At 53.6% G+C, this 25,447-nt stretch overlaps 2 protein-coding genes across 18 annotated transcripts in view; one reads left to right on the forward strand and one right to left on the reverse strand.

Moving 5' to 3' along the window:
• The window catches only part of LOC132423201 (protein diaphanous homolog 1-like), a 52,911-nt gene extending 49,766 nt beyond the window's left edge, over positions 1-3,145 (forward strand). For both annotated transcript variants that reach the window (XM_060008658.1, XM_060008657.1), the window contains one exon: positions 1,214-3,145. In XM_060008658.1, coding sequence (XP_059864641.1) covers positions 1,214-1,368 — 155 coding nt within the window. In that variant the 3' untranslated portion in view covers positions 1,369-3,145. The remainder of the gene's footprint in view (positions 1-1,213) is intronic.
• A 1,953-nt stretch (positions 3,146-5,098) lies between these two features.
• LOC132423202 (protocadherin gamma-C4) overlaps positions 5,099-25,447 on the reverse strand; it is a 176,393-nt gene continuing 156,044 nt past the window's right edge. For 14 of the 16 annotated variants that reach the window (XM_060008669.1, XM_060008668.1, XM_060008663.1 and 11 more), the window contains exons 2-4: positions 19,549-19,607; positions 12,103-12,191; positions 5,099-7,129 (exon numbers count right to left, since the gene is read on the reverse strand). In XM_060008669.1, the coding sequence (XP_059864652.1) occupies positions 6,903-7,129; positions 12,103-12,191; positions 19,549-19,607 (375 nt within the window). In that variant the 3' untranslated portion in view covers positions 5,099-6,902. Of the gene's footprint in view, positions 7,130-12,102; positions 12,192-19,548; positions 19,608-22,537; positions 25,129-25,447 lie in introns of those variants that run through there. The other 2 variants (XM_060008660.1, XM_060008677.1) reach the window with 2 other exon arrangements.

Raw genomic sequence — 25,447 nt, forward strand, 5'->3', positions numbered from 1 at the left:
AACATTTCATGACCCTAAAAAGAAACCCCACACCCATTCTCCCCACGCCTAGGCCTGGCAACCACAAACCTACTTTTGTCTCTGGATTTGTCCATCCTAGAGATTTTACAGAAATGGAATTACAGCATCTGTGGCCTTTGTGTCCGGCTTCTTTCACCCCTGGCAGGCAGCTCTTTGGGACCTGCAGTCTCTCTGCACTGCTTGTAGGGCATGGGAAGAGGCAGAGAGCATGAGATGGGCATGGTCCCAAGGAACGGCTTTCTTGTTGAGGATACTGGGACCATAAATGTGGATTCCATGAATGAATATGAGTCTTGGGGATGACGCCCAGGAGTTAGGACAGTTAGGACAGAAACTCATGGGCTGATTGGTTCTTCTCTTCCTATTTAGGGTGGCAACAGAAGCTTCACTACCCCTTAGCCCATTGGGCTAAGATTTCTTTGTAGGGTTCGTCCTGGCCATCCTTGACCCCAGCTCTGCTTTCCCTGACATACCTTTCACTACCCCTCCTCCTACACACACCCACGCACACATATTGCACACCTTGTAGAGCCCTTGGCATTTGGATCATCGCTGCTGCCCTTGAAGAGGTGGAAAAGAGCTCAGCGTGTGGGCACGGCGAGAGAGAGGGAGGGTTGGTGGAACCCAGGCGAGTGTGGCATCATGTGACGTCAGTGCATGGCTGCAGCTCCTCTTTGCGGGAGTCCCTCTGGCCGCCTGCTAAAGGCCTTCCTCTGCTTGGGACAACCCTGCCCAGGGCTGACTGAAAGTGATTTTGGCCTAGGAGCTTCCTGAGAACTGCCAAGAAAACAAAAACAATACTGTTTACTAAGCTTGAGTCTGTTTACTTCCAACAACCCTCTGATGAGAAAACAGATTTTGAGTACTTCTCTACATTACACTGCTGATACTTGAACTCCGTTGTGTCTGTCTAGCTGTATTCAAACTTCTTATACTACTTTTCACACAGGAACTCAAGAGCTTGCTCTCCTACCTGTACCGTACTCTCATATTCCCTGCTTGCCCCTCCCCGCCGCAAAGGTATCTCCCATGTGTTCCTGACTTTCTTCCCCTCCTTCTTCAAAAGAAGGGCCTCTGAACTGGACAGGGCCGCCATGTGTGCATGGCTTCTGGCCGAGTATCTGCCGTAGAGATCGATAGGGATTCGAAACTGGCCTTCCATGGATGAGATCTCTCATGTCTTCTCTTGCAGGCAACAGGAAGGTCGGGTGTGCAGCCATATCTCAGCTAGAATCAGTGCTGACCAGGGACGATGCCATGACCTGTGTTCCTGCCAAGATGTCCAAGAGCGAGGAAGTCCCCACCATCCTTGAGGAGGCCAAGGAGTTGCTCGGCCGGGCAAGCTAAGCCAGGTCCTGGGGCCATGGCAGCTCCTCAGTGGAGCTCCAGACTGTCCCTGCCCTGCAGCGTGTAGGTGAAGGGTCACAGAGATATTCCTCTGCGGTGGCCACTCCCATCACCTTGACCCCATCTTTGTCTCCAGCCTGCTGCTCTCTGTACATCACACACAGCTTCAGCTGCCTGGAGGCCAGAAGGAAAGGGCAGGGTGGGGAGGCCTGAGGCCAACCCGGCCAGCCCTGGCTCTCGTATTACCAAAGCAGGCTCTGTGTTTGCTGCCTTAACCCCAAGTGTCTCCTCCGTTCTCCGTGGCCTCATCTCAGACAAGGCCCCACCTGCTTTCTCAGCCTCTACCTTTCCCGTGGGCTTTTGCCTAGGTCAGTCTTGCTGGGTTTATGCTTTTCTTTTGTGTTTTCTCTGGCCCTGAGAACAGCATGGGCTGATGAACCTTTGGGCTCTGTCCCTCCTTTCATTGCTGTCACCACCACCCCGCCTCCCTGCTCCTCCTGCCCCTGGCTCTTGTTATTACTAGGGGTGTGGCATTGGGAGCTGCTTCCAAGGAAGTGGGGAGCAAATCCCCCTTATCCCACTTTTTGGGAAAGGCCTCCCAAAACAAAAAGAACCTGGACCACTTTTATCTGTTCTCCTGTGGCCTAGGCCAGAGCCTAGGGCGGGCAGGCATGGCACAGGTGGGACCTGCCCCCAGCCTGCTGCCATGCTCTGTGCCCTTGCCTCTCTGGACCCTCTGCACCAGCCCTAGGCTACTGCGCCACAGGCCCTTCTCACGCCCTCCCTAGAGCTTTGGTGCATCTCATCCCAACACCTTATCCTCTGTCTCCAGGGAAATGGGAGGTGGAGCCTCCTGGCTGAGAAATTGTTTTGCTAAAGGATCTATTTTTATATGAATTTTTTTTTTTTTAAGAAAAATAACTCTTCCTTCCTCCTTTCCCCTCCATAATATAAGAGGCTTTGATGGCAGGTTCCAGAGTCCCTGGGATTTCTCCCCACAAGCCTCAATTCTGAACAAGCCCCTGGACCTCCACCTCAGCCCTCAAGCCTCTGGGCCCTTGAGGCCAGTACAGAATCTCTCTCCCAGCATCTGACTCTGGGGCAAGGAAAAGCTCTTCTCTTGTTGAGCTGGACCAGGCCTAAGAGTAGTGGGAGCTCTGAAACGACAGAGTTTTTATAAATTTAATATATTTATCAAGCCAAACGTGCAAATGCTAACTGGCCACTCTGGAGCAGTGCGCACAAGGCTGTGCCCCACCCTGCTCTCTTCTCTGCAGTGGGCAGGCCAGACTCTTTGGCGGTCCCAGCCACAGGAAGCTCAGATTCTCCGGTCAAGGTAACACTTTGCCCTCCTGTGCTCCCTTCAGCTTCCCACCCCTGGGAGAGAGAATGGCACTGGTAGGACCTGGCGCAAAAGTATAGTTACTAGAGCAAGGGGGAGCTTAGGAGACCTAAGGGCGCCTGCAGGGAGGCCTTGGGGCCCGGAAGGAGGGTTCTGGTTGTTGGAGCCTGTGTGTGGAGGGGCAGCAGCAGCTCCTTTGCACTATTTCTGGGAGGACCGCGGTGCAGGGGCCTGCTGCTCCCCTAGGTCCCTCCTCCCTGCTGACATCTGGGGCTTTGACCCTTTCTTTTTTAACCTACTTTTGCTAAGATGCATTTAATAATAAAAAAGGGACAAAATGCAAACCTGTTCCCCTCACCTCTTGGGCTTCTGGGATGTCATCACCTCCAGTTTGTTGGGTTTGTTTCCAACTGTTAATAAAGCATTGAAACAGTACTGCCTTACAGCTTCGTTTGTGAATTTCTCAACTGTTTGTTTCCACTCTCATCCAGGCTTCTCCACTCTTGTCCTGCCTCAAGCCCGACTGACCTGACAAAATCATCAAAAGGGTGCCGGCACCTTCAAGGTGCCAGACGCTACGATTGGGCGCAGGGCTAGAACCGATCATACATAGTGGCTTCTGTCCCGCCATTTGCCCTCTGTAAAGGAGTAGGGCCCCAGTTCAGCCCCTACCCTTCCACATTGCTGCCTCTTGCCTTGGAACCCTTTTCTTGGATTCAGTTCTGGGACCCCACCTCCCCATGACCCCAGACTTCACATGCAGTTTCCTGGCAGTACCTGTGCCTCTTCTGCTAAGGGAAACCTATGACTGCCATTCTGCCATTCTCCCGTATTCCCCTCCCACACTCACTTTTGGTGTCCACAGACCACATTCCAGGCTAGGGCTTACCCTGGGGTGGAAACCTGAGCCTGCCCAGCAGAGGTCAAAAGACAGAGGTCATGCTCCAGGTGACTTGATGCTCAGAGCCCAGACTTGTTTGAGCACATTGTGACCTGCACAAAGAAATCTTACAAACCAGGTCCAGAACAGACAGGGAAAGGCTTGGAGAGGAACCACAAACCCATTTGGGCAGGCTCTGGAACTGGAAATAAAAGCCTCTTAAGTAACCCTGGAGCCTGTGCAGCTGTCTCCATCGTATGGCTGGGGATGCGGAGGTGGGTTCCCTGCCTCCTTCTTCCCCACCCCCAGAGGCCACGCGTTTCTGGCTTAGAGCTGTATAAGCACACATACCAATTAGGGGACCGACCAACCACAGCTGCTCACGCGCTCTGCCAGTCTCCTGCCTGCCAGTCTCCTGCCGTGCCTGGAATAGAACCCAGGCGACCGGCACCCCACCCTCTGCAGCCTGGCTCTCAGAAACAAAACCCCGCTTCCATCTCAGCAACCACGCACACCACCCTTCCTCCCACGCAAGAAAGCCGCCCCCAGACGCCTACCTAGTTGGAAGGCTTGGTTTCCATGACAACAGACTTCAGAAGCTGGGAGACCGCTTGACCGGCTCTGGGAGAGTACAGAGGACGCCCAGAGACAGCCACCCCCAACCCTGCTGTTGGGCATGCCCTTGCCCTCATCGACCTCCCTGAAAACCCCAATGGGTCTGTCTTTATGTCCTTCCGCCCCTTCCTCCCACTCTGTTGCCTGCAGCTTCTTTGGCGGCAGCAACCTCGAATCCCTCCTTGCTTCCAGGAGGCTGGAGGAGGCGGGAGACGGGCTAGGCGAGAAGTGAATGGAAAGCACAGAGAGAGGGAGAGAGGAAGGGAGGGCATCTGCGCCTGCGGGCAATCTTATATCTGTCTTGCTCTTTCTGTCCCCTTGACACCGCCCGCCTCCCCCCCCCACCCCCGTACACATGCATTCCAAGCCCCCTGGGAGAAAGGGTGGGGGAGGTGAGGGGTGTGGAGGAGGACTGGTAGAGGAGAGTCCACCCTCCTCCCCTGGCAGGGCGCTCGGGGTGGTCATTTTAGCAGGGAAGGGGCGGAACTCAGGAAACGTCCACGGCCCCTCTCCAGCTCTATTTGCCAGCCCGCGCCGCCCCCTCGCCTGGGTCTCCTCTTCTGCCTGGAGACGGCAGCGAACAGACAACGGAACCCGCCGCCGCACGCTGCCACGTCGCGCTCAGAAATCCCCTCCCCCACAGCGGACCCACAAGCCGATTACACACACGGGGTACAGATCCACAAGCACCATTACGGTCAACGCACACCATTATATATGCACGACGGTGTTGCCGCATTTAACAATTATACACAGACTCTCGGGCACTGGCCCAAAACCAACACGCAACACAATAATCGCCTCCGATCCCGCTCGTCTTCCAGCATACAACTCTGAGCTCATCACTTCATCCACACACGCCAGGAGCCCCCATCTCTTACATAGAAACGGTGAACCTTTCAGAAGAAATCTTTTAATTTTTTTCAAAGAAAAAAAGCCATATAAATATTAGAGTATAAAACTTGCGTGAGACACAGGAAGGGGGTGGGGTGGGGAGCTACGTGACTATGCAAAGAGAAGCGCTTAGAGGAGTCAGGACGCGGGAGGGGGTCGCCGCAGCGCGTGGACACAGCACAAAACACAGCACGGGCCGCCGCAGGCAGATTCGGGGACAGACGGCTGCGTGGAGCCCGCCGCCCGCGGCCCACTCGCCATTACGGAAAAGCACGCCGCACTATACACTATTGGCTATTCTACACCAGCCGAAAGGGGGGGGGGCTCTACACCACTGCAAGGGCCGGGTGGGGTTCTCGCGAAGCCCCGCTGCGTGAACGGGACGCCGGGGGCAGAAGGGGTGGACAGAGGAAGATCTATGCACAAGGAGGCACTGGGGAACTTTAACCAGGCTCTGGCCACGAGGGATCGGACTGGGGGCCTGGGCAGTGGCCTTCACAGAGATGAAATGGCACCTGTCGAGGTGAAGGACTGGGGTTGCTGGATGCAGGGGCCCTGTGGAGAAGCAAGCCCTGATCCTGGGCTGACACTTTCCACTTGGTCCCTGCTCTAGCTCCTTTCCTTCCCAACCCAGGGACCAAAAATGGTCTAGCTGGCCCTCCCTTCCTGCTGGGGCCACACTGATCCTTCCACCAGCAGCACCTCTGGAGTACCCAGCACCCACAGAGGCCCCTCTGACCTCTCCAGGGGACCTGGTCCCAAACCTGCTCAGAGCTTCCTTGGACCATAATGCCAGTTTAAATCCATTGGTGCCCGTAGCTCAGCCCACCGCTGGCTGCCTGGGCTGCCCTGTATATGATAGATGAGGGTCCAGCCTGGTGCTTGGCTTATGGCTGGAATTTGGGGATCTGGTCAGTACCCTGGGGGCATACAGAGCCTCCAGCAAGACCCTGTTAACTGATGGATCAAGCTTTGTCCATCCCCCCATACACACACACACACAGACACACACACACACCCTTCCCTTCTTTATCTTACCACCCCATACTGTCTTAGAACATGCAGTGAAGTCTCTTGTTTGGGGAGGGGGAAGTCACAGCATGCAGTGGGAACATCAAACAATGAAAACCAAAAGACTGGTCCCCAGGGTGTTGGGAAGAGGCATGGTAGCAAAATGCCCTCCCTAAATCCAGCAAGCATCAGTACCATGGGAATGGTGACCATATCTCCCAAAACTTGAGCTTGGTCTCAGGTCCTGGAAGGAGGTGAAGGGATTGGCACCAAACCATGCTTTGGGGGAAGTCTGAGAATTGAAGGAGAGGCCAAGAGGTCATGATGCCCTTCCAACTCTTCAGAACTATGAGCCTTTTTAGGTCACCAGGTACCTCAACACCCCCAAACAACTTAAGAAAGAAGAGCTGTTGAGGAGGAGGGTGGGGTGGGTCGGGTAGCAGGGAGGCAGGGGATGGATGGGCCCGATTGAATTTGGAAGATGGAGGAGTTCAGCTGTAACTGAAAGGGGTGTGATAAATGGTGTCTACACTAACCCACTACCCCCATGGGCACAGCAATTGATTGGATGGGGGTTCCCAGCAGAACTCCCTTTGCATATTCAATCCCCTGGGGGCAGAGGGGGGGTGTTGACTGGGCACTTGTTTCTGTTTCCCAAGGGGAGCATGGCCTGGGCCCCTACCAGTATCCTGGGGGTGAGCCCTGAAAATCCGAGGCCTGGGCACAGGTAGGGAGAGGCTGGGCTGGTTGGGGAGGGAGGCTGCCCTGTGGCTCCAAGGCCTGGCCTCCGCATTACTTCTTCTCCTTCTTGCCCGACTTCTTCTTGTTGCCGTTGCCACCTGCCGGGGCCTTGCCATCTCGCTTGCCAGCTGCGTTGGTCAGAGTGGCATTGCTGCCGGGGATGTAGACGTTCTGGCGGTAGTCGGGCACGTGCTGCAGGGTGAACTGGGGTCCGTAGCGGGCACTCAAGCCCATGGTGCCGGCACTCCCTCCCAGGGTGGAGCTCCCATCAGCGGCTTCTGCAGAGACAAGGGAAGGTCAGGGGCTAAACTTCAGGGTCCCCAACAGTTACTCTCTTATAGCACAAGCAGTTATAGCACTGGACACACCATCCCACCCACAAAGGGGTAGGACTAAGAGGCTCTAGCGTGACCACCTAGGTTTCATTCCTAGTTCTTTTACCTAGTCAACTGTGATCCTAGTCAAGTGTACCTAACCTCCCTATGTCTCCTCAGTTTCCTGAACTGCAAAATGGGGATAATAATAGTACCTATCTCTTCTGGTTTTCGCGAAGGCTAACCAAGATTACATATGTAAAGCATGTAGACTAGTGACTTCAAACATGCTAGCTGTCATTTCTCTCAGGGCTGAGACACTGCTCTCAAGGCCTTGCCCTAGCCCTTCTCCAGGCAGCCTCTCTGGTCTCCACACTAGACCACAGACTCCTGGGCGACCAAGACCATGGTTCGTGCAGGTTCCCATCCTGTTCCACCCAGTGCCAAGCACAGACCGGGCATTGAGTTGTTCTCTTATGAGTTAGGAGTAGGTGCTTTTCCAGGGATTCATTTCGTAACAGCAACCAGTGCCTACTGTGTGCCAAGCACCTTGCTAGGTGTTGCACATGCATGACGGCTTTTTACCTCAACTCAACACTCCAGGGACGTGTGTGCTCTTATCCCCGCTTTACAGATGAGAGAAGCAAGGGTCAGAGAAGGTAAAAGACTAGCCCAAGGCCTACGAGCCAGGACAGGTGAGAGCAGGGGTGAGGCCTAAGTGTATCTTAAGTGTATGCTGTAGGGTATGGTCACCACCACCACCACCACCAGAAGCCTGCACCTCATCGCTGCTCTGAGGATACAGGAGGGGGAGAGAGGCTGAGAAGATGATGATCCCAGGACCAGATGTCTTAGGTACAATGTAGGCACAGGCTCACAATGTCAGAGTAGGTGACATCAGAGAGAGCCTGTAGCCCAACTTCCCATCCTGCACAAGAAGAAACTGGGGTCCAGAGAAGTGCAAATTCTGACTCTGGCTCAGTGTCACCTGGGAGCTTGTGAGAATCACAGACTCAGAATCTGCATTTTAACAAGATCTCCTGGTGATGTGTATGCACGTTAAAGGGAGAGAAGCACAGAAGTACCTACCTCCCTGGGTTTCTGTGAGGATTCAAGGAGACAGTGCTTCATCCAGTGAAGCACTTGGTAAGAGCTCACTAAACGTCAGCTGCTGCCGCCAGCACCACCACCAGCACCATACTGCGCGTCACTGCTTCCATCCTACATGCTCCCGCGCCGCCTCCCCCGGGGGCAACAAACCAGGAGTTTTGATGACTCTGGCAGAGCTCATGAAGCCTCTTGCTGGAGTCCTCCCGCAGTTGGAGAGTTAAAGCCCCAGGAGTGCCCAGCCCAGCCCCCATATAGCAGAAGAGGTTCCCCCCACCCTGGCCTCCCTCCACCCTCACCCCAGACCCTGGGAGTGGGTAGAGAGGGTGACTAAAGCCGGAGAGGCTGAGTAATCCTGGGACACCAACCAGGGATTGAGAAACAGACAGGAAATATTTTCAAAGAACAGCACCAAAGGGGGAGGGGCAGAAGAGAAAGCCGAGGAGAGATGAGCCCCGGCCTTTCCCCCTCCTCACTCCAGCGCTCAGGTTTCCACAGCCTCCATTTCAAGCCCCAAATCTCCGCCGTCCGAGGGCCTTCAGGGGGCGGGGAAGTAGGTTGGGTGGGAGGGAGCAGCGCCCACTTCCTCCTCTCCTTCCTCCGGCTGCGCCCCTCCCCCAGCCCTTTCATTGCACGGACGTTTCCTCCGTTTTCCCTAATTAATTCCAGGAGGGAGCGGGTCCTCGACCGCGCTGCTCCCTCCCCTCTCCGCCCCCCCGGAATGGAAGCAATAGGGGAGGGGGCCCAGATCCGGCTTCAAGAGCCAGGGTTCCAGAGTGATTTAGGGGTCAAGAGGGGAGACTGTCAGGGGCGCCAGAGAGAGAGAGACAGAGAGAGGGAGAGAGAAAGGGGAAGAAATGGGGAGAAACAGGGAGAAGGGAGGCAGAAAGAGAAAGCTAGGAAATAGGCTTGACTGGGTAACTGGAAGCCAGGCCCACCCACATCCTACATGCACCCACGATCTCTAAGGAGCACCCTAAGGGGCACCCGAGCAGATGAAATGACAAAGCGAGCCCCGCCACCTCCTCCCCAGAAGCCCAGACCTGATGTTAGCCTGGGCCCTACAGGATGCAGTGAAGCTGGGCTGGACCGGGAGGGAGGAAGATGGGGAAACCCAGAGTGTAAGAGAAACGGGCTGCCCTTGAGTTCCGTCCGGTCAGCTCTGCCGCGAAGGAGCCAGCCGTGTGACCCTGACCGAGGCCCTGCCTGACCCCGACCTCAGTTGGATTGAAGGCTCTGACCTTCTGTGGAATCAAGTCTCCAATGGCCCCCCCTACCTTCTAACCCTGCAAGACCTACACTGGGCAGGAACCAGGATCTTTCCTGAGTCCAAGGAGAAACAGATTTTGAAGAGCAGCAAGAAAGAACCTGGGCATCCTCTGGCCTGGAGGAGGTGAGAGCGCTGCCAGCCTCTCTCCTCAGGGAAGCACCTCCCAGCCCCATCCTCCCCGCTCCTCCCGCCCTGCCCTCCCCACCCCGGGGCTGAGGGCGCAACTCCAAGCAGTCCAGGAGGCCCGGTGAGACTCAGCCAGGGCCAGCTGAGCCACAGGCTGCAGCCTCCTTGAGAGCACACCTCCCCCTCAAAGGTTTATTTAAAAAGCCTCCCAAGTATACTTGCTCTCCCGCCTGCTTACTCCTCCTCAGCAGCCCCACAGGCCTGGCTGGGCTGGACTCCAGGAACCTCTCTGGCTCCAGGGCCAGGAAGGGGGTGTGAAAGTGAGAGTAGGGCCTGACCCTGCCACCTCCACCCCCAAGGTTCATTCCCCCAGCTGACACCCGGCTCGGGCCCTGTGTGGGCCAGAGGGGTGGAGCCCTGACAGGGGAGCCAGACTGCGGTGACCCGGGGGCCTTCTGGGAGGGTCTGGGGCTATAAATACTGATTCCATTTCTGTTTTTAAAATCTGGATTTAGGCTAAAAAGTCTGCTTCCTGGCCTTAGGGCTCAAAGCCACAACAGCTAAAATATACCTTACTGTCTGTTTACTTCCCTCAAGAACCCAACTTGGCATCTCCTCAGACCCAGCTAACTCCCTCTTTCCTACTCAGTATCTGGCCTCTCTAGAGCTACAGCAGCTCTCCCACTCCCACTCCCACGCCGAACCGGGGTCAGCTCTGTCCCAGAAGGCTGGCCCCCCCGCCCCTTCTCCCTTCCTCTTCGCCACCCATGGCCTCGCCCCACTGGGCCTCACAGACATCCGGGGAAGGCTTGCCAGATTTAACAAATAAAAATAAAGGGTGCCCAGTTAAATCTGAATTTCATATAATTTTTTTTTAGTACAGTATGTCCCAGTCCTAACATTTGGAACCTACTCATGCTAAAATATGACTTGTTGTTTATCTGAAGTTACAATTAACGGGTCATCCTGTATTTTATCTAGAACCCTCATCTGGGAGAATAATGCAGCACTAAGAGAAGTTTGGCCTCTAAATTTATTCAGCTAAAAGGGAAACTGAGGCTGAATGGAAAGGCAGACACGGTCACTGGTATACAAAGGGCATGAACTTAGGAGTCGGGCTGGCTTAGGATTCCCAGTTTGCAGCTCAAAATGGGGGCCCTGGAGCAAGCGACTTCTTGGTTCCCTCATCTGTCAAATGGAAGGAATTAGACCTGCCTTGCAGAGCTGGTGAGAGGATCCACTGACATGTGGCCCATCAGGTTTGCCTAGCATCAAGTTTGGGGCAGCACACAGGCACAACTGTAGTGATTACAGTTCTGACTTTACTTGGTTCTCTACCCACCGGGCCTCCAGACATGCTGGACAGCCGGGCTCTCGGTTCACTATGTAAGGCCACTGCCGGCTTCCATATAAGCCCAGGACTGGCTTCTCCAGAAGCTAGTCCTTATTAGCCGGCGTTATTCTAACTCTACCTTCTATCCCACCATGGGTCAAAAAAGATAATCGTTAATCAATTTTCGCCATTGCATATCATGCCCTTCCTCTCTGCCAATCCTATGCTGAGGCCTTACATTCTGCCCTCACGACACCACAGTGAGATCTGTTATTATCGTTCGGATTTTGTAGTCAGTGAAACTGCGGTCCAGGGGGCTTAGTCACTTGCCTGATGACTCACAGCTTAGTGGTGGCATGAGGATTTGAATCCAGGCTGGCCTGCCTCCAAAGCCTGTGCTCTTAAGTACTAATGATATTATTCCGCCCCCCTCCGTCCCCACTGGCTCAGGACTCTTCTTACTTTTCAGGGATGAAAACCATCACCTGAATCTCTATTGTTGAAGTTCTTTGTTAGCCTTGTGGGAAAAGCAAAATCCTACTCTGCAAGTGGGGGCAACCAAAAAAGACAGTGTGTGCTCTGGACACTCATGTCCAGAGTGTGTGCTCCCTGCTGGGAGTATCCACACCCACTTCCATGGATTGAGGGCATGTATGTGCCAGGCCCAGTTCTATGTGCTTTACGGTATCATCTCACTGAATCCTTACAACAATCCTTTGAGGTCGCTGTCCCCATTTTCTCGTCTGAGGAAACTGAGGTTTAGAGAGATTAAGCAAACTGATCAAAGTCACAAAGGTAGTTAGCGGCAGAGCTAGGACCTGACCTATACTTGTCCCTTCCAAGGCTAGAATTTTAACCACTACTCCCTACTTCTCCTGCAAGGATCTTTCCCTGTTCATTCCCCTCTGGGTATCCCAGGACCACCCCCATCCCTCAGCTATTCCCTAACCCGGCTTTATATCCTGGAATTATGGGCTGCCTCAGATCGGCTGAAAGGTCCAGAGGAACCACATAGGTGGAAAGCCAGTCTCAGGGCACGGTGCTGTGGGATGCACCCCAGAACCCCAGGTCTCCCACCCCACACATGCTGGCACAACTTACCACTGGCGGAGGCCAAGATCATGGCTTGCAGCATCTCTGTGTCAAACTGGTTGTTGGGCCAGGTGCCGGTTTCATCGCCATTTTGGGATCTGCGGAGAGAATGGGATGGTGATCACGGTCTCCCAAGCCACCAGCTCATGCCCCTCCTGTCCTCTCCCAGGGCTCCCACATCCAGTGCCTATCCCCAGCCCATGCCCAAGACCTGCTCCCTTCCAGCAAGGTAGGAGGCATATTATACAATCCTTCAGAAGCCAGACCGCCCCCCCCATTTGCCAGTCCCCCAAACCAGCTTTCTACTGTTTCAGACACCATGGCCCTTCGAGGGAGAGGGCAGGATGCACTGAAGCTTGCCCGCCTTGAGGGAGCAGTGGCTCACAGTGAGGGGGAGCAGACCCTCTCCTGAGGACAGTGAGGGTGGGAAACGGGAGAGAATGTACCAGACCTTGACAAAGGTGAGAGGACCTCGGGGGAGAGGCTGGGGGCCCCACGAGACACGGAGAGAGGTTTCTAAAACTCAAGTCTGATCACTTCAGTGGCTCGCTGAGCCCTCAGGATAAAATCCACAGGCACACAAGGACCAGCCCCTCCTATTTCACAAGAACACCCCCAACCTCGCTCTCAAACATTCTATCAGAAACCTTTTCTGAGGCGCTTTCCCTAATTCCTCAAGCTCTCTCTTGCGGCACACCATTCCCTAGAATGCAAGTTCCCTACCTCTGCCTTGGTAACATGAATAGGTTGCCAGAGGGGACCCCTAAGCCCACCCAGGCTGGGTTAGGTGCCTCCGCTGTGCTCCCACCCCCACTGTCTGCCCTGCGGTGGCTCTAGTCCCACTGTGACTGCCACTGTCCCCACCTGTCCGCTCCACCCCCAGACCCAGCTCCTTGAGCTCTGGGACCAGGACTGTGCCCGTTTTCTACTGAAGCACCTAGTTAAGAGCTTTCGATGCTCTAAACATTGAGAAAAACACGAGGTGATTCCTAATTGTTAAAAATGTTAATCTGTAAAAGAACTCTAAGGGATGCTAGCCCAACTTGGATTTTTCCCATAGTAACTATTTCCATGCTTTGGGGGGGGATTTTCAGGGATCAAATGATTTCCATTTTTGAGGGGAAGGGGAAGCAGCCTGACACACACGTCTATTAGTCGACCTTTGAACCATCTGGAACACTAAAGTTCCTCAATAAATGTTTGTTGCCTGAATGAATGGGGAAAGCCCTGCCCAGAAAGTTAGGCTCACTATGAGGTAAGAAGGGTTTGGCACCAGGGGAGGGGCTGCAGGGAATGCCTTGAAGGCAAGGAAGAGAGAGAGAGAGAGAGAGAGAGAGAGAGAGAGAGAGAGAGAGAGAGAGTGTGTGTGTGTGTGTGTGTGTGTGTGTGTGTGTATTTTGTCACAGTGGCTGAGCACAGTCGAGAGCTGTTTTACAATTTTTCCAAGGTCTGTCCCTGCTTATGGTTTCCCCTGATCTGGAATTCCCATCCCCAGGCAGGTGGACTCAGTCTACGGCTCAGACCAGCTGCTGTGTGGTCCCCTCTACGGGGTCACAGCAAATGTAGAGTTAGGGTTGGAGGAGAAAGCAGGAATGTCATTTCTCCCTCCACAGAATGGGAAGAGCTGGGATTCTGGGTTCATTTATTCAATCAATATTCATTGAGCAAGTACTGTGTGCCAGACACAGGACTAGGTGCTGGGTTTGTAGCTGTGAACATGACTGAACTAGTCTGACTTCACCATGCTCGATCTCCATGGAGAGGCTGATATTAAATAATTACACAATAATTGAATTGTAATTGTGACAAGCAAGTGCTATGGAGGCAAAGAGCAGGGGTACAGGAGAGTTCTGCCTAGTTGGGGTTAGGGAGCCAGTCAGTCCAGGCTTCCTCAAGGAAAGGACAGGGTATTTAAATCTGAAGAGGCTATCCAGGGGATCTGCAGGAGAATGCCAGCCAAACAAACGTAGGAGGAGTGATAGAAAATCAACACTGTATAACTGCTGATGTAAAAACCGATTCAGGCAAGGCTCATCAGTGAATATAAAAGCAGCGAAAGGTTGCTGCACAGTCTCATATATCACCCACAGATTACTTATTAATCACCAATATTTAAAAATATCTTTGTAACAGAGAGATCTGGGAATACCACTTTAACCCAGGGAACAAATTGACAGGAAATGATTCCCAGCAGAAAGTGTACAATGACCCCCACACAGTATTCTTATCAGACTCTGTAAGCTGATCTCACCATGAGAAAATGATCAGCAAATCCAGACTGTGAGACATTTTGAAAGACAACTGGCCTGGACTCTTTAAAACATGTCTATGTCTTAAAAAAAAACAACCCTCCAAAAGGTAAGGAGGCTGTTTTAGATTAAAGGAGATGAAAGAGAGGTAGCAAGCAAATGCAATTCGTGTTCCTTGATTGAATTCTGGAGTTAAAAGAAAAAAAAATACAGGTTGAAAGGACATTTGGGGAACATTTATGAAAATCTGCTAGTAGACTGTATATTATTGCATTAATGTTAAATTCTTCAAATGTGATCATTCTTTTGTGGTTATGTACGAGAATGTTATTGTTATCAGGAGAGAGATACTGAAGTGTTTCAAATGTTATGATGTCTGCAACTCTCAAATGGTTCAGGAAAAGAAGTGTGTGAGGTGTGTGTGTGTGTGTGCATGTTGAGAGACAGAGAGAGAGGAGAAAGTAAATGTGCAAAATATTAACAATTGATGAATCTAGGTTTAAAAGAGTATTTGGATGTTCATCATATGATTCTTTCAACTTTGAGAGGTTTGAAGCATTTCAGAGTAAAAAACTGAGGGGTAAAATGAAGCTAACTAGGAGAAGGGTAGTGTTGTGAAAGCTTTCCAAGCAGAGGGAGCAATACCCCGCAGCCTCTGAGGCTGGGAGGACCTTGGTGAGTTCAAACCACTGAGAGAAAACCAGTGTGGCTGCCATAAGGCGCAGTGGTGTCAGGGCCTGGGGCTGCAGAGTGTACACTAAAGATTTTGGTCTCATCCTAAGAGCTCTGGGAAGCCACTGAAGTATATAAAAGGGGGGTTGTCATGATCAGATTTAAGTATTTAAAGGTCATGGTTGCTCCTATGAGAAGACTGAGGGTTGGGGGTACCTCTGGGAGGACGGGAGCCCAGTGATGGAGCCTCAGCCACCTCTGTCTCCATGAAAATCCAGGAGTCCTTACTTGCAGGCAGACTGAGCTCTCTCTGGGCCTGCCCGGGGGCGCAGGGCTGAGGCAGGTGGCCTCAGGCCGAGGTGAAGGGCCTAATGGGGAAAGAGTGGGAGATCAGGTAGGGGGGTGAGCAGCAGGGAGAAGAGCTTTGGGGCTGTGGGGTAGACAACAAACAGGATCGGACACCAGGTTAGGATGCCCTGTGGTGGTGGGTGATGGTGTTGAGGGAATAAAGGTGAGTGGAAGGGTGGGCCTGGAACCATGATGGCCTGGGCGGAAAGGATTCTTGGGAAATGATTGAAGGCTAGAGGCCAAGCACGTGGGCAGGAGATGAGTAGAGAGACAGACTTCTTTTTGAACCATTTACTCAGAACTTCTTATTTCTGGGTAGTGGGCTGACTAAATTACATACATATTGTCTATTTCAGCCTCAGAACCACCTACAGATTAGTGTTATTATCCCTATTTCCCAGCAGATGAAACTGGGCTCAGAGAGGTTGAGAGACTTTCCCAAAATCACACAGCCGGCAACAGGCAGAACTACAACCTGTACCCACTATGTGCCAGTGCCTGTGACAGGCCCTAGGATTTAAGAGGTGATATGATTCTTGCCCTAAGAAGTTTGTATTCCAGTGTGCTGTGTGCGTGTGTGTGTGAGGGCAGTCCCAGAGGCTGGGTTGTAAAATTATGAGTACTTTTTCTTTTAAACTGTTTTCTCTATTTCTCATGTTTCTATAATGAGCGTGGGTTATTTTATAAGCAGAAAAAAAATAAGATGCTATTTGTTTGTTGAATGCCCAAACTGAGGGAGAGCAGGGATAGTGTCTCTCAGGGGAGGTGGAACAGAAGGGGAAATGGCAGTGTGGAGCCATCCAAGGAGAACAGTGTGGGGACCAGGGAAAGCCAAATGGAGACCCTCCTCTGGGCAGAGGCTGGGAACAGCTGCAGGGCGGGGCCTGGGGTACAGCCTGAGAAAGGAGAACTGGCTTGCTGGGCTCAGGGCTTGAGACAACAGCTGTTGGGATCAGAAGCCAAAAGGAGGACCTGAGCGGGGGGTAGCGGTGGAGAGAAGCAACACCTGGCAGGCAGGGACTTCCTTTTGTCTAGGCAATGGGACAGGGCGCTGGCTTGAACTTGAACCAGGTTTACTGAAGAACTCGACGCTAGTCCTGCTCTGAACCTGGTGTCCCAGTAGCCAAGGTAGGCCAGAGAAGCACTGGGGAGCCAGAACCAGGCTTAGACTGAATAAGAGAAATCTCCCCTCTTCATCTTCTCACCCCCATTGACTCCTCAGAATGGCAGCAAAGAAAACCTGCATCATTCTGCTGAGGCTGAGAGGCCTCACCACAGGACCTTTGCACATGCTCTTCCCTCCACCTGGAATGCTCTTCCCTGTTTCCTTCAGCTGGTTAATCCACAGCCTCATTTCCTCCTGGATGTCCTCCTGCTCCCTGACCAGGTCAAATCTCTATTTTATACTCTCACCACCAGGAACTGCTCTTCACAGCACTTACGGTAGCTGTAATCTTACTATTTTTTTTGAGTAATTATTTGGTTCCTATCTGTCTCCCTCAACACACTGTAAACTCCCTAAGGCAGAAGTTATGTCTATCTTATATCTCCTACACCTAGAATACTACCTGTCCTACGGTAGGTGCTTATTAACTATTTATTGAATGAACGAAAGGGGGAAGTTATAGTTGCTGGACTGGGCCCCTAACATTTGACTTCATCTGGGCCCCTGTGCAGCTGAATCATAAATGTTTGTTCCATCCCCCTCAAGTTAACTAAGGAAGCGAGAGCACTGCACCTTCTCCACCATCTCCCCAAGAGCTCCCTCATGTACTTTAGGCCACCAAGTCTCTCATTTGATGAAAAGGGACTTGAGGCAGCCAGTCTAGAAGGCACGTAAGAGTCCAACGGCTAATAAGGACCTGCTGTAGAGCACAGGGAACTCTACTCAATACTGTGTAATGACCCATATGGGAAAAGAATCTAAAAAAGAATGGGTATGTGAATATGTGTAACTGATTCACTTTGCTGTGCACCTGAAACTAACATAATATTGTAAATCAACTATACTCCAATAAAAATTATTTTAAAAAAAGGAGTCAATTGGTGGGGCTCTCAAGTTCAGCAATGAATTCTGCTTCAGGGCCAGTATACGGCCTGGGGTGGCGGTGGGTAAAGGGAGCATGAATTGCCCTGTACTTCTCATCACCTCAGCTCAAATGGCACTTCCTCCTGGAGGTCTCCTCTATCCCCCTCCCCCATTACACTCACATGACCCTCCTCCCAGAACTTGCCATGATTTGTAACTAGAAATTTTTTTAGTGTGATTTGTTGTCAATTTTCTGTGTTCCCTGCTGGCATGGCAGCCTGTAAGTGCAAGGATCGTGTCTGCTTGTTCACTCTTACAGGCCAATGTTTAGCACAGGGCCTGGCTCATAGTATATGCTCAATAAATATTTGTTGAATGAATAAATACACGAACGAATACATGAACGACCTAACGGATAAACCTGTGGGAAGGCTGGCAAGACCAGCAGAGAGAAAGGAGAAAGCTGGGGTCAAGGGAGGGGCAAGGGCAGTCCAAGCCATCTGGTTTGCTGCCTTCTAGGGGCCTGCTAGGATCTAACTGCCTTGAGACCTCGGCAGGACTCACATGCCCAGAAGCTGGAGTCTCCACCGTACACCAGGGTGTCCCGGGTTCTTGTGGCAGTGAGGGCTCAGCATCTGGGGAATGTGGGCAGCAAGTGTCCAACCAGCGAGGAGGTGGGGAAGGCAGCCCAAGCTCTGCCCTCCGTCTCCTGGGCTTCTTGGACTCCACCAGGCTCCCAGGGTCACCAGACTTCTAACAGGGAGGCCTGGCCCAGAGCTGACCCCACTCCCCTCAAACCAACTGCAGGTCTTTTGCTGAAGTCTTCCTCCCCTCCACCCCACCCCCGCCCGCTCGCCCCAGGGAGTTCCTGTCTTAGCAGGAATTCATACCAGATTGATCTGAGCAGCTGGGGCAGCCTGGATGGGAGGGTGTATGGTGGAGAGCAGAGATCAAACGCTCTGTCTGTGAGGGGCTGGGGAGGGAGAGAGCCTGGGGGGCGGGCATGTGTGTGCTGGCTTGCCCACAAGTTTTAGGAAATGAGAGACAGAGAGAGAGACACAGAGTAAAAGACAGGATAAAAGAGAAAGAGAGAGAGATAAAGAAAGAGCAACAGAGAAAGAGACCCATTAAGGCAAAAAGAGACAGACAAGAGACTTAGAGAGATATACAGAGAGAGACAGAGACAGAGACAAAGACAAAGGAGACACAGAGAGGCCGAGAACAGAGAAGAAAGGAGAAACAGTGAGAGGGAGAGAAAGAGACTGGAGACAGAAGAACACCAGGACACTAGGAAATGATGAAAGAAGGAGAGACAGAAGAGAGGTCAAGGACAGAGACAGGGAAGCAGAGACAGAGGGAAAAGGAGAAACAGAGACTGAGACTAAGGCGGAGTCACGTTTATTCATCGATTCCACATTTATTGAGCACCTAGCCATAGCAGGCGCAGCAAGAGGCACAGATCAGTGCAAGTAGACACAAATGGTAAGGACCGAGATACAGCAATAAAGAAAGAAACTGAGATCGAGACGAGAAAGAGAGGGAGAGGCAGAGATTGCAAACTAACGTAGAGACTGAGCCGAGGACGGTGCGAGAGTGTCAGAGACAAAGGGCCTGCAGGCAGAGAAGGCTGCAGGCTCTCCGTCCCCAGCCCCACCGCCAGCTGCCTGACCTCCCTCCCCTCAGCCTCGGCTCTTTCCTGCCGGCTCAGGAGGAGGCTCTGGCTGCTGACAGCTCCTCCCCTCCTCCTCCTGTCCCAGATTCCTCTGCCTGAACCCCAGTCAGGACGGAGGCCGGCCAAATCTGGAGCGGGAGGATGGAGCCGGTGGATAGGTATAAAAACCTTCCTCTCCGCCCAGAGACCTCTTTGTGACCATCCTTTGCTCCCACGGAGCCCCCAAGATACAGGAGAAGGTTTGTGTGGTGGGACGCAGGGAAGGGATGAGTGTGTGAATTGCGTTTCCAAAATAGCCAGAGTAGGAGCGTCTTCCTTCTGGGGTTTGTGTACCAGCCGCCAACATACCAAAACCTCCCTGAAATCTGGAACTGAGGGAGGAAGCCATTTGCAGCGAACGCTGAGCCCTCCCCCCATCTCCTCCCACGTCATCACTGAGAAAAATGTCGCAGAGGAGAGGGTGGGCTGGAGAGGCAGTCACCTACCCGCTGGTGCCGGGTCTCTGGGCCTGGGAGAAACGCCAGTCCGTGTTGGGCGGGGCTTGCTGTGGAGAAAACAGAGGGAAAGGGGCTGAGTACCCAAATGGGGTAAGATGAGGGCGAGGTAGGCTCATTTTCAAAGACAAAATACACCTCAGGTCTCAGAGGTCTGAGGTAACAAAGAGATAAAATCACAGTTATCTGACCACAGTGAGCAAACCCAGATTCCTTTCCTAAGGAACCGGCCCCTTCCTCCCTGCCCCCAGACTCAGAACTTCTGAGCAGAGATTCAAGGGCTGAAAGCATCTTCTGTGAAACCGGGGGGAGGGGTGCAGAGAAGGCCCCCAAAAGTCGCAGAGGTTTTTACATGAGAATTCCACCGGCCCTAGAAAGAATTTCATTCAGCTCCTCAGCTGGGAACAAAGCATCCTCTGCGGCAAGATGGCTGCTGCTCCGGGTAACCCTTTTCATGCCAGGTTGTGCCTTTACACATTCAGAAGGACACCCCCTTCAGACCCCTGGCTCTCAAGGATTCCTTCCCACAGCTAAATACATTATTAATTTAGGAGTTATGCCAGACTGGGCCTTTGGATGGCAGGGCATCCAAGCCCCAGGACACCTCCCACCCCCAGAACTCTGTGCCAGACAATGGCTTTGACTAAGGAGGAGAGAACAAGGCAGCTCTGTCTGGAACAGAGAGAACTGCTGGGATGGAGCCCGGCAGAGATCAAGCTCCCACAGGCTCCAAGGAGAGCCAACGCAATCTCCAGGGCTCCCAAGGGGCAGATCTGTAGCCCTCTCCCACCTGGATGAAGGAGTGGGACTCTAGCCAGCCACTTCACTTCCAAGACCCTCCCAGCCTTTGCAGAGGGTGTATTATCCCATCACACACTCTCATGGAGCACTTCTAGAGCCACTTCCTCTCCATTCTGGGGTGCTCTAGTAATTGTCACACTCACTCCCAGGAGCAGAGAGGGAGGTGTGAGCACCTCCGATTACACTGGGGAGAAGGAAGACCCAGGGCTGCCAAATAACTCACTCTAAGTCTCACAGGTGGCAGTGATGTAAGCAGAACCCAGAAACTTAGCATCCCAGGTACAATAGGAGTTACAAGCACCATTCTGGAGCTGCCATAGGGAAGGGCACAGGGATGTCCAGCTCTCAGTTACTATATTCTTAGACACAGCAGAATCTACATGGAGATGCAGGAACCATGACAGACTGGAGGACAGGAACTAGGCCAACTCACAACCTACATAAGGACAGCGGGTCCAAGTTTGTTCGATTAGGGACGCTCAGGAATAAGGAGCCCCGGTAGGCTTTTCTTCACGTGTTAGGCTCTAAATGGGAAAGAATGCCCCCCTTTGCCTCATGCCAGCAGACACAAACCTTCTCTCCTGTTCTCCAGTTTTACAAGTACCAAGTGATTGAAAGCACAAATTCTGGAGTTAAGACAGACCTAGATTAGATCTTTTTCGACCACTTACCCTGTGAACTTGAGCAAGTCACTTGAGCTCTGTGAAACTCAGTTATAAGAGGGAGGATTCTAGTACCTACCCAACAAGTGTGGGGAAGAGCAAAGGAGACGCTGTGGTTCTCTAAGAGGAAGTTGTAGTAAGGCTCTCTCAATTAGCTATCAGAATCACATGGGGGTGTTGTTCCAAACTATAATTCTGATTCGAGGGGCAGGATGGGGTACGGACATATTTTGAATAAAAGCTCCTGGAGTTACAGAAATGTGTGCTTTTTACCATTATAGTTTCCCCATGTATGCAAGCACCCTGCTGGCTTCTGGCAGAGAGAGGCCATGGCTTTCCAACAACCAGGGAAAGAAAGACTTGCCAGAGTGTCAGATAATTTGGTCACTCCCAAAGCCCTGATCCTAGATCGCTGGGCACATGTGGTGACGACGGAGCCAAAAGCCTATGTCTTAGCGTCCAGAGCCCAGGTGTTCCAGGGTCCCACTTCCCACCAGAAGACAGGTCGGTGGTGCCACAGAGGGCCCAGGCGGCCTGTCCTATAGAGGCCTGTTCGCTCGTCCCAGGCCGGACCCCACCGTCCCTTGGGCCACAGGGCAGCCTGGCCGACCCGAGCTAGGCTTCTGGGCTGGAGGCACCGCCGGCCTCCGCTCTGAGCCCTGGGCCCGGCGGGATCCGCCAGCCCGCGGGTCATAGAGTGCTGCCCGCCCCGCGCCTAGAGCGCCCAGAGTGGCTACACTGCGGGCGACTCTGGCTCGTCGGGAGGCGACCGGTCCAGGTCCGGGCGGGAGCGGAAGGCGGCTCCAGAGGCGTCAGGGGTAGGACGGTCACAACTCGGGCGCGCTCAGTCAGTACCTCTGAGGCGAGCAGCAGGGTGGGAGGGAAGCTGTGAGCGGGCTGGAACAGCCAGTGTACCTGGCAGCGAGCGGCTGGCAGTAAAAGGCGGTGTACGCGGAAGGCCAAGTGCGAGGGGGCGTGTGCGTGCGCGGGTGAGGCGCGGCGAGCCCGTGCGCGGTGCGTGGCTCGTGCGGGCCCTGAGGGCGCGCTTCTGCTCTGTCCACAGACGCGTTGGTTTGATGTGGGAATAAAGAGGGTTGGGAATAACAGCGAGGTCACAGGTCAAAGGAGTGGGGAGAAACCTAAGAAGAAACCTCAGGACCAGTGGAGCGTGCCCGCACCGGAGCCTCGGAGGCTGGCTGCAGGCATGGATCTGTGACCGCCTCCACCCGGACCCCGGACCTGGCGGAAATCGCCAGAATGATCGCCAGACCGCAGGCTTTTCTGAATGTGGGGTCGGTCCTTTCCTGTCTCCCCCTCAACCACAATCACCATCACCTCCCCGGGCTCAGAGCCCCATCCCTGCCTCGGCCACACCTCTGGTTCCACACAATCCGTCCAAACAGTCCCAACATTCGGGCCGAGCCCGCACCAGAGGAGCGGATGCCAAGTTCAAAGTCCCTGATGCGGCTGGGCGGCTTCTCCATTGCCGCCCCCAGGGATCGCGCTGAGCCCCTCACCTGGCTCCGCTCCCGCAGCGTGTTAGAGCGGGACCGGAAGGTGTCAGGCTCCTGTGCCAGCGCTGAGGGCTGCTGGACGCTGAGGGGCCTTAGAAAAGTGAAGTCACTGCCGTCCGAGGCTGGTGAAAAGCACGTCCTGTAGCAATGGCTGTGCGAGTCTGTGGGCCGCAGCGTCACCTCCATGTACTTGAGTGTGCCGTCTGAGCTCACCTGTAGGTTGGGGCCGGACTGCTTATAGAACTCCCGGGAGGGCGAGTCCTGGCGCCCACAGCACTCACCCCCACCCCCATCCCCGTCTGCGTGCCCCCGAAGGCACTTAGCTGACAGAAAGGTGAAGGTGACTAAGGATAAGAGACTGACGGCCACAAGAGCCACAATGAGATAAAGGGTAAGGTCTGAATGCTCAGGAGGGTGTGTGAGGAAGTCGCTGGATTTGGGCATTTCCTCAGGGTCCTTATCCTCCAGAATCAGAAGCACTGTGGCTGTAGAGGAGAGTGAAGGGTCACCATTGTCCCTCACCAGGACCACCACCTGCTGGGTGTCAGGGTCATCCTCCAGTAAGGCCCGGGCTGTTCGCACCTCACCAGTGTGTGCAGACACCAGGAACAGTCCTGGGGCTGTGGACTGTGGCAACAGTGAATAGGAGAGCCAGGCGTTGTGGCCTGCATCAGCATCTACGGCTGTCACCTTGGTGACGAAGGAGCCAGGAGGGGCAGAGCGAGGGAGACGCTGGGGGACTGAGAGATCCCGGCCTGGTCTGGGGTGCAGCACGGCTGGGGCATTATCATTCTGGTCCAGGACAAACACATGGAGAGATGTGTTGGCATGCAGTGGGGGAGAGCCAGAGTCTCGAACGCCCACCACGATCTGCAGCATCTGCAGCAATTCGTAGTCGAAAGTACGCTGGGCAAACACCCGCCCATCCTCAGGGTTGACATACACAAAGGAGGAGGCTGGGGCTCCCTGAATCTGATTCCCTACAATGAAGTAGGTGAGGCGAGCATTTTCCCCAGCGTCGGGATCAGAGGCAGCCACGGTGCAGAGAAGGGAGCCTGGAGGCCGGTTTTCTGGGATGTAAGCAGTGTAGAGCTGCTGGGTGAAGCAGGGTGCATTGTCGTTCACATCTGATATGTTGAGTCTGACGGTGAGATGGGCGTGCAAGGGAGGTGAGCCCCCATCGCGGGCCAGCAGCTCAATGATATAGTGGGATGTGGCCTCACGGTCCAAAGGCTGGCTGGTTAGCAGTGAGTAGTGGTTCTCAGAAGGCTTAATCTGAAATGGCAGGCCCGAAGAGATATCAAGGCTCACTTCACCATTTCTCCCTGAGTCTCGGTCCCGCACATTAAATAATCCCACTACTATGCCCACTGGTGTGCTCTCCAGGACAGGGTTGACCAAAGAGGCCAACAGTACCTCTGGGGCGTTGTCATTCGCATCCCCCACATCCACTTGAATCACACAGTGGCCTTCCATGGCTGGCTGTCCTTGGTCACGGGCTCTTGCATGAATTTCATAGAAACTTGATTCCTCAAAGTCTATGGGACCCAACACACGGATTGCTCCACTGCTAGGGTCTAGGCCAAAGAGATTCCGCACTGCCTCAGATGTATGGTCTCCAAAAGAATAGTCTAGTTGGCCATTGGTGCCTTCATCTGGATCAGTGGCATTGAGGCGGAGCAGCAGCGTACCCACGGGCGCATTCTCTGGGAGTCCCACACGTAGAACTGAGGACTGGAAGGTTGGAGCATTATCATTGACGTCCAGCACAGTGATGGAGATAAGGGTGGTCCCCGAGCGGGGTGGGATACCCCCATCCACAGCAGTGAGCACCAGCTGATGGCTTGCCTGGGCTTCACGGTCCAGCTGCTGCTCTAGCACCAGCTCTGGGAACAGCTTCCCATCTTTTAGGGTCTTCACATTCAGAGAGAAGTGGCTACTGGGGCTCAGCGTATAGAAGCTCACGGTATTGGTACCCACGTCTGGATCCTGGGCACTATCCAGTGGGAACAGTGCCCCAAGTGCAGCTGATTCTGAGATGCGTATCTCTCGCTCAGGGGTGGCAAAGCTAGGAGAGTTGTCATTGAGATCCAGGATTTCTACCTCTACACGGATTAGTTCCAGCGGGTGTTCGGTCACCACCTGTAGTGGCAGCAGGCAGCTGGTGCTGGCTCCACACAGGCTCTCTCGGTCAATTTTCTGATTCACTGCCAGAGCACCACTCACCAAGCTCAGGGAAAAATAATGCCCACTCTCCTCAGAGCCCAACCGCAGCCGGCGGCTCAACAGATCTGTCAGCTTTAAGCCTAGATCCTGAGCAACGTTCCCCACCAGCGTCCCCGGCTCAGACTCCTCCACCACTGAGTAACGAAGCTGCCCAGACACCCAGCCCCAGGAGCACAAGGACAACATGCACAGCACTTGCCATTTCCCAGCGAGCTGCGGGGGTGTCTTGGGCCCCATGACCCAGAAGTCCCTTCCTGGACACTGACTCTGTGCTGTCCTGTCTCGAAGGCAGACCCAGGGCTTGGGATGTTGCAGCTGAAATCTCTTATGTCTCCTTCCAGCCTCTTAAAAAACTGCTCCGAGGTTTGTCTGCCTGCAGCAGTTCTTCTTAGTCACCAAATGGCGGGGGTGGGTTGGGGGGGGAGGGGAATCGAATCTGAGTGGAGCTGGGGAGCTGGGGGAGGAGAGGCGGGCAGGAAGAGCAGATCCCCCACCTTGGCTCTGAGTCTGATTGGCCCAAAAGTCTGTGCTCCCAACCAATTATCAAGTCTCCTCAGTCCTGGAAACCTTAGGAACAGGCGCTGCAAATCTGTGTCACAGAAGCCTCCTACCTCCCCACTCATTTCATGCTGCAGGTTGATTCAGCCCCCTTGGCAGCTCAGATGGTGCTCAACAGGGAAGACAAAG

This window comes from Delphinus delphis, chromosome 3 (genome assembly GCF_949987515.2).
Source record: "Delphinus delphis chromosome 3, mDelDel1.2, whole genome shotgun sequence".
Classification (NCBI taxonomy): domain Eukaryota; kingdom Metazoa; phylum Chordata; class Mammalia; order Artiodactyla; family Delphinidae; genus Delphinus; species Delphinus delphis.